Source organism: Stegostoma tigrinum, chromosome 5, assembly GCF_030684315.1.
Source record: "Stegostoma tigrinum isolate sSteTig4 chromosome 5, sSteTig4.hap1, whole genome shotgun sequence".
Lineage (NCBI taxonomy): Eukaryota > Metazoa > Chordata > Chondrichthyes > Orectolobiformes > Stegostomatidae > Stegostoma > Stegostoma tigrinum.
Genome location: NC_081358.1, coordinates 3,810,266 through 3,826,852, shown reverse-complemented (window position 1 = coordinate 3,826,852; position 16,587 = coordinate 3,810,266). Strand labels below are relative to the sequence as shown.

At 42.6% G+C, this 16,587-nt stretch overlaps 1 protein-coding gene across 1 annotated transcript in view; it reads left to right on the top strand.

The window, feature by feature from the left end:
- The window catches only part of LOC125451535 (regulator of G-protein signaling 22-like), a 169,275-nt gene that overhangs the window by 112,836 nt on the left and 39,852 nt on the right, over window positions 1-16,587 (top strand). Inside the window, exons 16-17 of the mRNA XM_059645773.1 lie at window positions 1,428-1,622; window positions 6,552-6,638. Of these exons, the coding sequence (XP_059501756.1) occupies window positions 1,428-1,622; window positions 6,552-6,638 (282 nt within the window). The remainder of the gene's footprint in view (window positions 1-1,427; window positions 1,623-6,551; window positions 6,639-16,587) is intronic.

Below are 16,587 nucleotides of genomic sequence, written 5' to 3'. Positions count from 1 at the left end.
TAGCTTTACTTGTTACATTCTCTGTCACCATGTCCCTTTTCCCCTCTCCCCACTCCAATGGGACTGTCTGGTGTTCCCAGTCTGGCAGTTAGACACACCATTGTTCTGCCACTCTCACATTCCAATCACTTAATCCGAACTAATCAACATCCTACCCTTCCCTCCCCACTGTAGCATAAATGCTGCCAGCTCTGCATTTCATTTCAGCTCTGATGAAGAGTAATCTACACTCAAAAGATTAGCTTGCATTCTCACCATGGATGGATGCTGCCTGACTCTCTGGGATGCATTTTTTGTTTTCAGTTCCTGTGATAAAGATTTGCAGGAAAACCTGCAATCTGACCTCACATAAGAGATAACAAGGTGCAGAGCTGGATGAACACAGCAGGCCAAGCAGCATCAGAAGAGCAGGAAAGCTGACGTTTTGGGCCTAGACTGTTCTTCCGATTCCTCCTTCAGACCCTTCTCGGGTCTAGGGCCGAAAGGTCAGCTTTCCTGCTCTTCTGATGCTGCTTGGCCTGCTGTGCTCATCCAGCTCCACACTTCGTTATCTCGGATTCTCCAGCATCTGCAGTTCCCATTATCTCTAACACATTTATGGGACTTTGGGGAGACTTGTTTGACTTATTGCGGACTCAGAGACAACTGCCATTGTCTACAAGTGGCAATACTTTTTTGACCTTGAATGATCAATTGTCTCTCCTAGTGTCAGAAAGACTGTAGAACAGGTCATGTGCCCCTCCACCCCACCCTTCAATTGTCCTAAATTTAAAGCCACAGTTCCAAAGTCTGAGAGTTTTATGAATGTCATAATTATAACAAGTAAATACCGAAAACTCTTAGTAATCCTGATTTTCCACAGTGACTACATCGGCCCATCGAACTTGACAGCCCACACCTTAAGCAAAAACAGCTGCAGATACTGTTTACACATATCGACCCTACAGTACACAGGAAGTATTCTGAAGTTTCTACATACCAAGGATAGCAAGCACCAGGTCACAGCTGTTAAAACAGATGTGGTACTGTGGCCTTTATCTTGAATAGACTTTTTGTTGATTTAATTTCTGTGTACGAATTGTTAAAGTAGAAATGCCGTTTTGTCATAATTTTCATAAAAGCTACAATACCACACAACAAATGCATAAAATTAAGATTGCTGTATTCTGTATTGTTTAAGCAGAAGGTGAACAGCTGTCAACTCAGATTAGATAGCATAGAAATTTCTTGAGTTACTGACCTGCTTTTTTATGACTGCCTCTGCCATCCAGGAATTGCAATATCATTTAGAATACCAGAATTGTTACAGTGCGTTAGGAGGCCATTTGGCCTATCACATCTGAAAAACACTTTTTAAAAATGGCTTTCAAGAACCCTAAAACCCATCCATAAACTGACCTTTTCACAATTCTTTCCACTTGTTTCAGTTAATTTTTGCTGAATACATTGTTGAAAAATCCCCAGAAGATGTGGAAATAGATGCAGAAAGCAAGAAAATAATCTATCAAAATCTGGAGCCACCATTCGAAGAACTGTTTGATGAGGTGGAGGAATATGTTCTCATCGTGCTACTGGTTCCTTGGATGCACATGATTGAAATGGATAAGTCGAGTTTCAGAAAGGTGCGGTTGATGTATCCAGAGACCTTTTTCTTAAAATAGACCATTGTATATTTTTATGACGATATTACAGCTTTAAGAGGTGTGTTTTGTCCTGTTTTTTATGAAGAGAGGTTTTCAGCTATAGGTACCTAGCTGTCTCTCCCAAGCCAATAAAGTAAATTTGTCAGGACTTGTATGTTTTCTTAAATTAGAATAGAAGCAGCATGAATGGCTGGAGTCAGGCTCCCATGGAAGCAGTGTTTTAATTTAGCTTTCAGAAGTTATTTGGGTTTTGTAATTGGATGTGGAAGCTTCCTCCGTCTGAGCTACAGCTAAAAGCTTGGTGTGATGATTCTGTGGCTTTAAGAGGCGTATATGTCCTCCACCATTACCTGTTTTTGCTCAACCCTTTGAGCAAATATAGTTTCTGATAACTGAACTTCAACTTTCTTATCTACACTCCTTGATTTCTCCTCCTCTTTCAACCAATAGATTTGTGACCTTGTTACCACACAGTCAGGAAAAATCTCAGAATATACTTCCTGTAACACCTCAGTCACCTGATTTTCCTCTGGTTTTTCAACCACAGTAGGCATCACCGTCACCAATGATCCAGCTGTATCGTTACCAAGGCTAAACTATATTTCTGGAACTGAGGATTTGTCTATTACTCCTAACACCACTTCATTACTTTTCACCAGAGTCTCCAACCTCATTTTATAGACCAAAATATTGCCCTTCTCATCATCATTCCCACATTTTACCACATTTTCTGACAACCTTCCTTATGAATTACATATCTCCTCCTCTCTCACCATCAAAGATTGACTTGGTCCTGTATCTTTTAAAATCTTAATTTCATTTCCTACGCCCCCTGGCATATGTGAGTAAACTTTACCCACGCAAGTAAATTCTTTGAAGAGATTTGGCACTATCTTCGCAACCAACCCCAGACCAGCTTCTACATTCTTTTGCAGCTTTTTAGCTTCCACTGAGCTTTTCTTTATCACTTCAACAAAACTCACGGGATTCTCCTGTTTTCCCACATCTGTTGTCCCAGTGCTTTTTTCTAAACCACCAACACTGTGACTTTATGTGGCCTGCTTTATTACAGTGGAAACACCTGCGTTTTTTTTGCTTCTCTTTCCCCCTCTCAGGTTTCCTTTTTACCCTGTGGTAACCTATCTTTACTATCTTCAATGTAATCTCCTTTTCCCTTACCACCCGAGGATTTCCCTTTTCCCCAATTTCTAATATCAGAAGCCAAATGCTGATTTATGAATCAACTGATAATCATTTGCCATTTCTGCCGCTAATTTTGCAGTCCTAACTTTTATTTTCCTTTCGTGGGATGAGGATGTAGCTGGCCACGTCAGAAGACAGTTAAGAATCAACCATATTGCTGTGGGTGGGGAGTAACATGTCGGCCAGAACAGTTAAGAATGCCAGTTTCCTTTCATAAAGGACATCAATGAACCAGATAGGTCTTTCCTCCAATTGACAATGGATTTATGGTCACCATCAGATTCCTAATTCAAGATTTCCATTAAATTTAAATTCCCCATCTGCCCTGGCAGGATTTGAATCCAGGTCCCCAGAACATTATTGGGGTTTCTTGATTAATAGTCTCCCAACAGTACCACCTAGGCTATCTTTGCCGTTTCACATGAGTTCTCACTACTTCAGGAAGTGAATTTTTGAATGCCTCCAAAATAATTGCTCTCTAAGAGCATCATATATTTGATATATTTTCAATGCCTTTATTCACCTATCAAAGTTACTTTGTTTGATCCTTTCAAACTCTATGTACATTTGAGCAGGTTTCCTCTTTAGATTCCTAAAACATGTGTAGGCTTCTGGTACTAGCTCACATGCACTTAAGATGGCATTTTTCATCTCATCATACTTCCCCAGACACCCCCTCGGCTAATGGTGCAAATGTTCACTAGCTCTACCCACCAACTTTGTTTGGATCAACATTACCCACGTGGCCACCGACCATTTCAGTTGTTCAGCCATTCCTCAAATGAAATGAAAAAGGATTCTACACCTTTCTCCCCAAACTTTGACCACATTTGGATGTATTTAAACTGATCTCCACTTTGGCTACAATGAGATTGCTCTCCTTCACTGTCCTCATCATTACTTCTACCTTTCACTTCTACCTCCACCATTTCTAGTCAACTTTGAGTTTTCAGTTCCAATCTCCGAAGTTCAAAAACTCTCTCTTCCTCCCTTTCTTCTGTTAGGTACCATCCTTTCCTTTTCTTTATTGTCTGCTTTTAATCTTAATTCAAAATGTTTCATTTCCTTTCCGCTTTCTTTTACTTTTTCTTCTGCCAGGCTATTCTTTCTTTTTCTTTGTCCCTTGCCCTTGCCTCTAATTCGAGTTGCTTCATTTGTAATTGAATTTTAGCAATTTCCAATGATACCGATTGCATTCCTGGCAATTATAAATGTAGAGCTATTGCTGCAACTATTTATCCCTTCCTCACAGACACAGGCAACTCCGACTTCAATTTGTTTTCCACTTCCAAAAGATTTGCCTTCTTTACATTTTGCAAAACATGCAAAGTGACTTCTAACAACCCCAGGAAACTCCTAGCAACTCAAAGAGCCATAATTACACAAGGCACACCCTGTTTAAACCAAGCGAATGCAACAAACAATATACAACAATCACCATTCATTGCCTTTGAGTTCAATAATCCTAAACCCAACCCAGGATTAGAGATGTTGATCCCAACAAGAAGCACTAATTTGTTATGGACCAGACTAAGCTCCTTCAAAACATAGCCTAGAAGATAGCCTAAACCCTAACTTTTTCTTATTCTAAAGGTAAACGTAGGTTGTTGCATTCCAAATGCAACTCGATTGGTCAAACTACTCAACATTAAGCAAAACGCACTTTATTTTTACACAACAGTTAAAATACAGACAAAATAAAAAAGAATTGGCTTAACTGTAGCTCTATTGAAATTCTTAACAAAACAATAGATACATTAACTACTACTAATTTACTGTTCCAGTATAGTAACATCCCATAAACATACCCTTGACAAAGACAAATTCAGTAATATGAATTGTCTCACATGTAATTCTAGCAGCAGAAAGAGAACCCTGACTTTTATCTGTAACACAGAGAGGAATAAGAGCCTACATATCCAGCTTCAAGATCCCAGAAATTGCTACTGAAAGCTAAACTAAAATTTAGATTCTGTGTGAGCTTGACCACCCCTATTCAGGCAGTTTCTGTTGATCCAACTCTGAGAAAAAACCCAAGGCCTCACAAGCTGTTTACTTTATTGGAGTTGGGGTAGACAGCTTAGCACCTCTGTCTCAACTTCTCATTATATAAAAGAAACCAGGAAAAAATACACCTCTTAAAGCTGTAGTATCATCATACTTGGGATCTCTCTCTGCCACCAAGATTGCATGGGAGACAATCTGTTTTATTGACTTTGCCTTTGCTGAGAGTGTGCTTTTGGTACGTTACTAATCTGGAACAGTTGTTAGTGAAAAATATCAATTATTTGTTAAGTTTTCCAATAGAGCTAAAGTTATACCAATGCTTCTTTCTTTTGTTTATATAAGAATAAATTAAGAATACGGTATGTTTTGCTGAAAGTCATGCAGTGTAGCCAATCGAATTATATCTGGAGCACAGCATCTTACACTTGCCATTAAATAAGATAAAAGTTAGGGTCTAGGCTATCTCCTTAGAATAGAATAGCCTTTATTGTCACATGTTTTCAAAATAAAAAGAGTGAGAAGTGTGTACCATCATCACACATCGGCACCATTCACTTCAACTTAGAATAAAATAAAAAAAGATAACTCAAAGAGAGTCCAACTTTTCCTTCGCTGCTGCTACAGCGTGCCGCTGCCAAGAGTGTCCCACTCTGGGATTTCCAGCCCACCCCACGTCACTGAGAGTGTCCCACTCCAGGATTCCCAGCACATGCCAAGTCACTGAGAGTGATAATGGGAACTGCAGATGCTGGAGAATCCAAGATAACAAAGTGTGAAGCTGGATGAACACAGCAGGCCAAGCAGCATCTCAGGAGCACAAAAGCTGATGTTTCAGGCCTAGGCCCTTCCCCAAAGCGTCAGCTTTTGTGCTCCTGAGATGCTGCTTGGCCTGCTGTGTTCATCCAGCTCCACACTTTATGTCACTGAGAGTGTCCCACTCCAGAATTCCCAGCCCACCCCATGTCACTGAGAATGTCCCACTCCATTCATGCCTTGATATATTTGCAGTAGATTTGGTCTGGTCTGTAACATTTTGTACAATATTACACTTATATAATTTCGTACTTTTTTTTAGACAGTATTTCTGTATCATCAACTTTTTTCTGAATGATCGAATAGACAGGCAATCTATAAAGAAGCGACTGGTCTCTAATTGCTAAGTCAGCAAATGAATGTGTGTAGTTCAGCATTTTCTTAGCAGCCCATTAGTTATTGGCAAATTTAAAGGGTCACAATGTTTGTCAACTAGGGTGCTGAATCAAGGAATGCTGAACAAAAAGTCACTGACCACTCCTAAAAAATACTTTAAAATACAATTATCTTGAAAATTAGGCAAATGTTGTGCAATCATGGTGCAAAGTACAGAAAATTATCATGCATGCAGCATGTTTCTCTTGCATCATTTTCACTCATGTTAAGCTTTAATTTGATCTTTATTTTAACTTTAAATGCTTAACAGCAGTCTAAGAATTTTGCAGGGAAGAATGGCAGTTACGTATATTGAACATTTACACCTTAGAGACATTAATCAAACATATATACAAATGATCCCGGTGCATAATTTCTCCCCTGTCTTCTTCAGTGGGACTGTATTTTGCTTAAAGTGAAAATTGTGCTATAACATACACAAGAGATTGCTCCACCAGTACTACTGTCATTGTTGTTCACTGACACTTTTTGAATATCTTTTATTTCTAGGTGGAGTTGATACAGCAGACTCGGAAATTGGATTCAATATACTACAAGAAACTTGAGGAACTACGGAGAAACATGTTTCCTGATGAAGTAATTAGATCTTTTTGCTTCAAAGAGAAAGTTAGATTTCTCTGCTGATGCACAAAAGAAATTATCACTTACCAATTTCTTCTACTTAATCTGAGCTGACTGCATTGACGTTTTTTAAAATGATGTTGGCCCATTCATAAAATTATCCTTTATGAATTTAGAAGTAATTTTAATTGGCAGTTTAAGAGTGATCAACAGTTTTTGATTTTTTAAAGACTGTCCTGTGGAATTTAGTTTTGCATCTTGCATCATGGACCCAGACCTTTCAGGGTGCCATTTCTCCCAGAATTCTTTTGCCTGTGATGTTTCCGTTCATTCATGGGATGAAGACAGCACTGACTAGGCCAGAATATATTGCCCATCCCTAATTGCTCGGAAGGCAGTTAAGAGTCAACCATGTTGCTGTGGGTTAGAGTCATATGTAGGCCAGACCAGGTAAGGATAATAGTTTCCTAATCTTTGGATTAACAGTCTAGCAATAATACCACAAGGCCACAAGGCCACAAGGCCATCACCACCCCCCGCCCCCCGCCATTTCTGATAATGTGCAGTGTGCTGTTGTGCATGTGTTGTCGCAAGTTTACACAGCCATGATAGCTGGTTGGTGGTCCTAAATTACACATTTCATAATGAATGTGCTGTAGCTTTTCCAAAAGGGCCCTGTTTTCAACTTCTTTAATGAAGTTGCATATATAATGTGCATAAAAACCATTGCAACTAGCAACTTTTCTTCCAATTGATTTTTGTAATTGTTATTTAAACATAAATGCATAAATGCATTAGTATCTGAATTCTTATCACTGATGTGGACAGGTTTGTATTGCTAATGGATGACCTTCTTCATTATATTTTTATCTGACAGTGATGCAAAATGGACAGAAGTAGATTACACCCATCTGGATTAAGTGCTTTGTGAAAATGATTCATATAATAAAGTTAATTAGAGTAGTATCCAAATAAAGGCAAACAAAATTTTGCTTGGCTCTCACCATGAATATGTAGCTCCTTACTGCATCATAGCATCATAGAATTTTTGCAGCAAAAAAGGAGGCCATTGGGTCCATCATGTCTATGCTGAGGAGCAGTTTGTCTTGTGCTATCCCCTCACGTTATTCCAGTAATCCTTTTCTCTCCTGTGTGCTGTAATTGAAGCTGCCTCCACGACACTTTCAGGAACTTAACCACTCACTGGGTCAAAAGGTTTTTCCTTCTGTAAGCAAGTTGAGAAGGATCCAAAGGAATCTCCTTTTCACGCTCCATTATCACTAACTGGTAATGTTTCAGAGTGTATGTTGATGATTGAGTTGGCCTTAACTGCTTGAGCATCCTTTAAGATTGTATTGAACTTGTGACAGGCAGTGTTTTATTTTGCTTTTCTCAGGACACCAATGTGCTAAAAGGGATAGGGAAGTTGAGGTGTTATCCATTGTACATCTCACAACTATGAATTACAAATAAGTCCGTTGAAAAACTGATGCAAAGAATGAACCTTACCTTGGAGAGATGTGTGGAATCGTCACATTTTGTGTACTATCACTATAAGGGGATGCAACGTATAATGATGCAGGCATCTCAGACCCAAACAAATTCTCTGCTCATAGTGTTTAGCCTCATTGTTGTACTCATTGAAATGCAATCCACAGTGCCAAGGTTCCAGAATTCCTGACATCTTGAGACTGTCCGTTGTCAAAGAGTCATTAGAGAAAGTTCTTAGGGCTAAAGGGATGAAAGTATGATGAGAAAGGGGGTACTGAATTGGATGAGTAACCATGATCAAATATGAGGGACTGAATGGCCAACGCCTTTCTATTTTCTATTTGTTTGAAAGAGATGGGCAGTGCTTACTAATTACAACTTCATCCTTAGGATGTTTGAACAGACTTCTCATCTCACATGGTATGGCCAACAGATATAGCAATGAAATACAGCAAACCTTTGAACAGTGGGATTATAAATATATTTATAAGAGTGAAGGATAATTTATAGTGACATTTCACTCATGCCATCAGCATGCTTTCCTCTCCCTCTCCCTATCACTATGTGTATGTGCAGATCTGACCTCTGCAGCTGGGGTGGAGGGGTAGAGTTCTATTGTTGGCTCTGTCAGCCTGGAAGACTCATGCAATCGTCTCCTGGTGCTTTTCCTGCTGAGAGTGTGCTGTCCACTAGGCTCCCCCTTCTCAGCTGCAGGCTTTCAGATCTTAGACAGGAGGAAGGTGGAGGAGCTGAGCCTGAGCAGAAGCTTCTGGGGGGAGGTCTGCCTCTTGGTCCTTCCTGACCCCACTTCGAGTGAAGCTAAGTTCCCTTGTCCCCTCATGCCTTGTCATTGATGCTGAGCCCCTATGGTCAGAAAAATATCTGCCTGAAAGTGAGTTTGCTGGGCTTGGCTCACCAAGTTGGACACCAAACTGGCCAGTGGAGGCAGCCTGAAAAATACATGCCAAAACCGGCAGGGTACTGATCCCTGTTGGTGGACTCCACTATCCTTTGATCCAGCTGACCGAATGCCTTTGCTATATCTGCCTGCTATTCCTGTGGTCTACTGGTGTAGTGTGACGGTCCTTAGTGGCCAAGAACACCTCATCTTCTGCCCGTGGCTGAGGAGAAACCTGCTACTTGACTGACTGACCTTCAAGTGTCAGAGACCTGGGGCCATTATTGTCCAACCAGTGATTGAAATATGTCAGTGATTTGCTCTCCAGATTGTGCCACCTGAATCTAATCTGGAAAGATTACCCAATGAGCTGAAGTCTCTGATAGTGGCCTCTTTTGTAGAGGCTAGTGAATGCCATTATAGCCCCCATAAAACTGAAGGAATCGGCTGTAGAAGATGCATAAAAGCTTTGGAAGATTAAGAATGAGTAAACACTGATGGCAGTGGGAGAGCAGTGCAGCTTAGCAAAATGAAACTTGCTGGATTGGTTGCCTATTGAGCTCTCTCCTTCCGTATATTAGTGATCCTACACTCCTCTGGTGAAATTGAGTACAATTTCTTCATAAGCAAAAAGGAGCCTGAACCCCCTCATTTATTTTTGACTCTGGAGCTTGTTATGGATCAACTTCTCCTGCAATGAGAAACAGAGAGCAGTTGAGTACGACATCTGTGACAGTTCTTGATTGGTCAAGTGTTTAAGGGTTATGGGTGTTTGTGCAGGAGCAGAAAGGGTACTAAAGTGTCTCCTGTCAGTGAGTAGGAAGGTTGGGGGTCAGGAGGGAGAAGTAGCTTGAAAGGACAAGGTGAGTGAGAGCCATTGCATGGACATGTTGCATGCAATACTGAGGCTTGAGGTCCATGAGCCCTATTGAGATGAGGCAGAATTAGAGTGAGTGCTGGCTGCGTCAGTGTGACATAGCAGAGAGATCTTTGTAGAACACAGAAGATCATTGACATTCTTTCTTCAATTCTGGCTTTAATTTTCACCTGGGACACAGCACTGATCCAGGCTGTAAGCTGTGTCTAGGCTGACTGTGTCTGCTGGCATAGCCTCCTGTGGAAGTCGAACTGGAGAAAGGAGGTTCCTCCTCTCCACCATCCATTCACTAACACTCATCTGTGAAGCAGGGAGCTTATTTGTCTTTTTTCTGGTCCTACTTCAGTGTTGTTTAATAACTGTTAAACATCACAGAGTGAGGGCAAGTATCGTACAGTGTTTGAAGTGAAGTCCATCTGGGCTTTAAATATGGTGCCAGAAACATGAAAACCAGAAGTTCACAAACATTGATGAATACATCTGTCTCTGCACTTGGACAATTCCCAAGAAGATTGCCCCAATGGCCTGGTGACAAAATGAAAGAGATGGAGAACAGAAGTTTGTGTGAGAACAATCACTCTTAAACTGTGTCAGACTGAACAAATCACTGGAACTGCAAATGGGAAAGCTTTGCCTAAAGAATCTAAATGGGAAAGAAAATCAAAGGGATCTGGGAGTACCAAATGGAATCATTAATAGTGGCAAAGCATGTCATCAATGCAGTAAACAAAACTTTGTGCTTACGTATAATGGGATAGAATTCAAAAGTCCAGAAATTATGCTGGTTAGACCTCATTTAGCATATTGTGAGCAGTTTCGGTCCTGTATCTAAGGAGGCGTGTGCTGACATTGGAGGGGATCCAGAGGAGATTTAGGAGAATGATTCGGGGGATGAAGGACTTGTCATGTGAAGATTGGTCGAGGACTCTAGTTCTGCACTCAATTTAGTGAGTTTAAAAGGATGAGGGAGAGGATTCTGATTGAAAGTTATAGAATACTGAGAGGCCTGGATAGACCAGTCATGGACAGTCTAGGACCTAAGGGCATAGTCCCGGAGTGAAGGGATGACCCTTCAGAACTGAGAACAGGAGGAATTTCTTCAGCCAGAAGGTGCGTAATCTGTGGAATTTATTCTTGTAGGGGACTATGGAGGCCAAGTCATTGAGTGTTTTCAAGACAGAGATAGATAGGTTCTTGATTGGTAAAGTGTTTAAGGGTAATGGGTGAGGGGTAAGGCAGGAGAATGAATTGAGAAACATGTCAGTCATGATTGAATGGTTGAACAGACTTAATAGGCTGAATGGCCTAATTCAGCTCCTATGGCTTATGCTGAACTTGTTTCAAACTCTGGTTAGATGAGAAACTGAAAAGAAGAATTGATTAGATACTGAACATTTGAAATGAAAACAGAAAATGTTGGAAATACTCAACAGGTTATGGCAGTAACTGTAGAGATAAAACATAGAATCACCTTATTGTTACAGTGCAAAAGGAAGCCATTTGACCCTTGGGCTTCTGTATTTTCTTACTGGGTAGTTGAGAGACAGCACATGATTTTTTCCACTCCAGAGATGCGAGAACTGAAGTTACCAAACAGTTGGATCTGCTGATTTGGTCACAGGTATGGTTGGTGTTATCGGATACTTGGGTTTTCACCTGCTCCTTCTGCTGTTTGTGCTTGGCTCCCACCTGGGTCAATTGGAGACACTCAAGTTGGTTAGTACCTTCCAAGATGATTCTTCAGCTTGACTGGCCTTGAATAAGAAATTGCTGTGAATTGTTGGGAATTCTGCACATTGCCAGAGAAGCTTTGAGGACATCCTTGATATGTTTTCTCAACCATGCCTATTGGTAACTGCTCACCATGACAGAGCTCGGATAGAAAGCTTGTTTTGGAAGGCTTGTGGCAGGATTAAGGATAATGTATCTCACCCAACAAAACTGATTAGCAACAGCCAGTGCTTTCATGCTTTGTTTTTTCTTTATTCATTTTTTATAGGATGAGGGTGTCACTGGCCAGGCAGCATTTATTGCCCATCCCTAAAAGCCCAGAGGGCAGTTGAGAGTCAACCACATTGCTGTGGGTCTGGAGTCACATGTAGGCCAGGCCAGGTAAAGATGGCAGAATTCCTTCCCTAAGAACATTAGTGGACCAAATGGGTTTTTCCAACAATCAACAATGCATTCATGGTCATCATTAGATTCTTAATTCCAGATATTTATTGAATTCAAATTCCACCATCTGCCATAGCAGGATTCGAACACGGGCCCCCAGAACATTAGAGATAATGGGAACTGCAGATGCTGGTGAATCCAAGATAATAAAGTGTGAAGCCAGATGAACACAGCAGGCCAAGCAGCATCTCAGGAGCACAAAAGCTGACGTTTAGGGCCTAGACCCTTCATCAGAGAGGAAGATGGGGTGAGGGTTCTGGAATAAATAGGGAGAGAGTGGGAGGTGGACCGAAGATGGAGAGAAAAGAAGATAGGTGGAAAGGAGAGTATAGGTGGGGAGGTAGGGAGGGGATAGGTCAGTCCAGGGAAGACGGACAGGTCAAGGAGGTGGGATGAGATTAATAGGTAGGAAATGGAGGTGCGGCTTGGGGTGGGAGGAAGGGATGGGTGAGAGGAAGAACAGGTTAGGGAGGCAGAGACAGGCTGGGCTGGTTTTGGGATGCAGTGGGTGGAGGGGATGAGCTGGGCTGATTGTGTGATGCAGTGAGGGGAGGGGACGAACTGGGCTGGTTTTGGGATGCAGTGGGGGAAGGGGAGATTTTGAAGCTGGTGAAATCCACATTGATACCATTGGGCTGCAGGGTTCCCAAGCAGAATGTGAGTTGCTGTTCCTGCAACCTCTGGGTGGCATCATTGTGGCACTGCAGGAGGCCCATGATGGACATGTCATCTAAAGAATGGGAGGGGGAGTTGAAATGGTTTGTGACTGGGAGGTGCAGTTGTTTATTGCGAACTGAGTGGAGGTGTTCTGCAAAGCGGTCCCCAAGGCTCCACTTGGTTTCCCCAATGTAGAGAAAGCCACACTGGGTACAATGGATACAGTATACCACATTGGCAGATGTGTAGGTGAACCTCTGCTTAATATGGAAAGTCATCTTGGGGCCTGGGATGGGGGTGAGGGAGGAGGTGTGAGGGCAAGTGTAGCATTTTCTGCGGTTGCAGGGGAAGGTGCCGGGTGTAGTGGGGTTGGAGGGCAGTGTGGAGCGAACAAGGGAGTCACGGAGAGATTGGTCTCTCCGGAAAGCAGACAAAGGGTGGGGATGGAAAAATGTTTTGAGTGGTGGGGTCGGATTGTAGATGGCAGAAGTGTCGGAGGATGATGCGTTGTATCCGGAGGTTGGTGGGGTGGTGTGTGAGAACGAGGGGCGTCCTCTTTGAGCGATTGTGGCGGGGGCAGGGTGTGAGGGATGTGTTGCGGAAAATGCGGGAGACGCGGTCAAGGGCATTCTCGACCACTGTGGGGGGGGAAAGTTGCGGTCCTTGAAGAACTTAGACATCTGGGATGTGCGGGAGTGGAATGCCTCATCCTGGGAGCAGATGTGGTGGAGGTGGAGGAATTGGGAATAGGGGATGGAATTTTTGCAGGAGGGTGGGTGGGAGGAGGTGTATTCTAGGTAACTGTGGGAGTCGGTGCGATTGAAATGGACATCAGTTACAAGCTGGTTGCCTGAGACATCAGCTTTTGTGCTCCTGAGATGCTGCTTGGCCTGCTGTGTTCATCCAGCTTCACACTTTATTATCCCCAGAACATTATCTGGGTCTCTGGATTAACAGCCCAGTGTTAAATCCAGAGGCTGGGGTGGTTAACACTGATATTTATCCTGTTATTATATGCTTCCGGTTTACTGGAGAGACTGCGAAGAAGATTTAGCCAGGTGATACCTGTAAGGCTATGTTATGCATATTGGAAAAGGATGAATAATGAAGAATTAGGGAAGGTGGACTATGAGGTTCTTGAGCAGATTGACAAGGGAGTGGGGAGATATTTGAGGTTTTGGCACGTTGCGGGCAACGAGGAAAGAAATTGCAGAGGCCTTGACCCAAATTTTTAATTCCTCTCTGACCATATGAAGGGCCAAAGAACTGGAAGACAGGTAACATTTTCAAGAAAGGTGGTAGACATAAACCAGGGAATTATTGACCAGTGAATCTCACATCAGTGGTTTAGAGATTAAGGTAAAGGAACTCCACAGGGGGTAGTGACCAAAATATGATAGAGTTTGAGTGAAGATCTGTAGCTCAGGCGCTGGTTGTAGATGTTGGTGTGTTTGCCGAGCTGGGAGGTTTGATAGCAGTCATTTCATCCCCTTACTAGGAGACAGAAAGGGCACAGCAGACATGCTGTTGAAGGAGCAGTTGTTGCGAGTGATGTATAAATTTGTTTCTCTGAGACAGGTAAGAAGGGGTAAGATTAAGGAGCCTTGGATGACGGGTACAGAGGTGCTTCTTGTCAAAAAGAAAAAGGCAACGTATGTAAGGTGGAGGAAGCAAGGGTCTAGCACAGCTTTAGAGGATTATAAGCTTGCTCGGAAGGAGCTCAAAAGTGGACTGAGGAGGGCCAGGAGGCGGCACGAAAAAGGCTTGGCAGGAAGGATTAGGGAGAACCCAAAGGCATTTTACTCATACGTGAGGAATAAGAGAATGATCAGGGAGAAGGTAGGGTCGATCAGGGATAGCGTAGGGAACTTGTGCGTGGAGTCTGAGCAGGTCGGGGAAGCCCTAAATGAGTTTTTTGCTTCGGTTTTCACTAAGGAAAGGGACCTTGTTGTGGATGAGAACTTTGAGGAGCAGGAAAACAGGCTTGAACAGATCAAGATTGAGGAAGTTGATGTGCTGGAAATTTTGGCAAACATTAAGATTGATAAGTCCCCAGGGCCGGACCAGATTTATCCTAGGTTGCTCCGGGAAGCGAGAAAGGAGGTTGCTAAGCTGCTGGCGAAGATCTTTACTTCCTCACTCTCGATGGGAGTCGTACCGGAAGATTGGAGAGAGGCAAATGTTGTTCCTCTTTTCAAGAAAGGGAATAGGGAAATCCCTGGAAATTACAGACCAGTCAGTCTTACGTCTGTGGTCAGCAAGATTTTGGAAAGAATTCTGAGGGATAGGATTTATGACTATTTGGAAAAGCATAGCGTGATTAAAGGGAGTCAGCATAGCTTTGTGAGGGGCAGGTCATGCCTTACAAATCTTATTGAGTTCTTTGAGGAAGTCACGAGACAGGTTGATGAGGATCAAGCAGTGGATGTGGTGTACATGGACTTCAGCAAGGCATTTGATAAGGTTCCCCACGGCAGGCTCATTCATAAAGTCAGGAGGTATGGGATACAGGGTGGTTTGGCTGTCTGGATTCAGAATTGATTGGCTGACAGGAGATGGTAAGTATTCTGCCTGGAGGTCACTGCTGAGTGGTGTCCCGCAGGACTCTGTTCTTGGGCCTCTGCTCTTTGTAGTTTTTATAAATGACTTGGATGAGGAGGTTGAGGGTTGGGTTAGTATGTTTGCTGATGACACAAAGGTTGGAGGTGCCGTTGATAGTATCGAGGGCTATTGCAGGCTTCAGCGAGACATTGACAGAATGCAGAGCTGGGCTGAGAAATGGCAGATGGAGTTCAAACTGGATAAATGCGAAGTGATGCATTTTGGAAGGTTGAACTTAAATGCTGAATATAGGATTAATGGCAGGATTCTTGGCAGTGTGGAGGAACAGCGGGATCTTGGTGCTCAAGTGCTTTGCTCCCTCAAAGTTGCCACCTAGGTGAATAAGGTTGTTAAGAAAGCATATGGTGCTTTGGCTTTCATTTACAGGGGGATCGAGTTTAAGAGCTGCGAGATTATGCTGCAGCTCTACAAAACCCTGGTGAGACCACACTTGGAATATTGTGTCCAGTTCTGGTCGCCCTATTATAGGAAAGATGTGGAGGCTTTGGAGAGGGTGCAAAGGAGGTTTACCAGGATGCTGCCTGGACTGGAGGGCTTGTCTTATGAAGAGAGGTTGACTGAGCTCAGACTTTTCTCTCTGGAGAGAAGGAGGAAGAGAGGTGACCTGATCGAGGTGTACAAGGTAATGAGAGGCTGGATAGAGTCGATAGCCAGAGACTTTTCCCCAGGGCAGGATTGACTGCCACGAGGGGTCATAGTTTTAAGGTGTTAGGAGGAAGGTATAGAGGAGACGTCAGAGGGAGGTTCTTCACCCAGAGAGTTGTGAGCGCATGGAATAGTTTACCAGTGGTAGTCGTGGAAGCGGAGTCATTAGTGACATTTAAGCGACTGCTGGACATGCACATTGACAGCAGTGAATTGAGGGGATTATTTTATTTTTGGATTAGGATTATTCCACGGCACAACATCGTGGGCCGAAGGGCCTGTACTGTGCTGTACTTTTCTATGTTCTATGTTCTATATCTTTTTCAGAGAGGCTGAGAGTCAATCTAATGGATGCCTTTAAAAATATGAAACACTTTTACAAAGTAAACATAATATTTTTCTGTGTGGGAAATCAATAGTCAAGTGGCTTATTTTTCTGCCTATTCATTCATGGGGTGTTGGTTTCAATGGCTGGCCCAGCATTTGTTGCCATCCCTAGTTGTTTTTGCGAAGAAGATCGTGAGCTGCCTTTTTGAAATGCTGCAGTTCATGGGCTATAGGTAAACCAGCATTGAAATGTTTCACTATATCACATATTT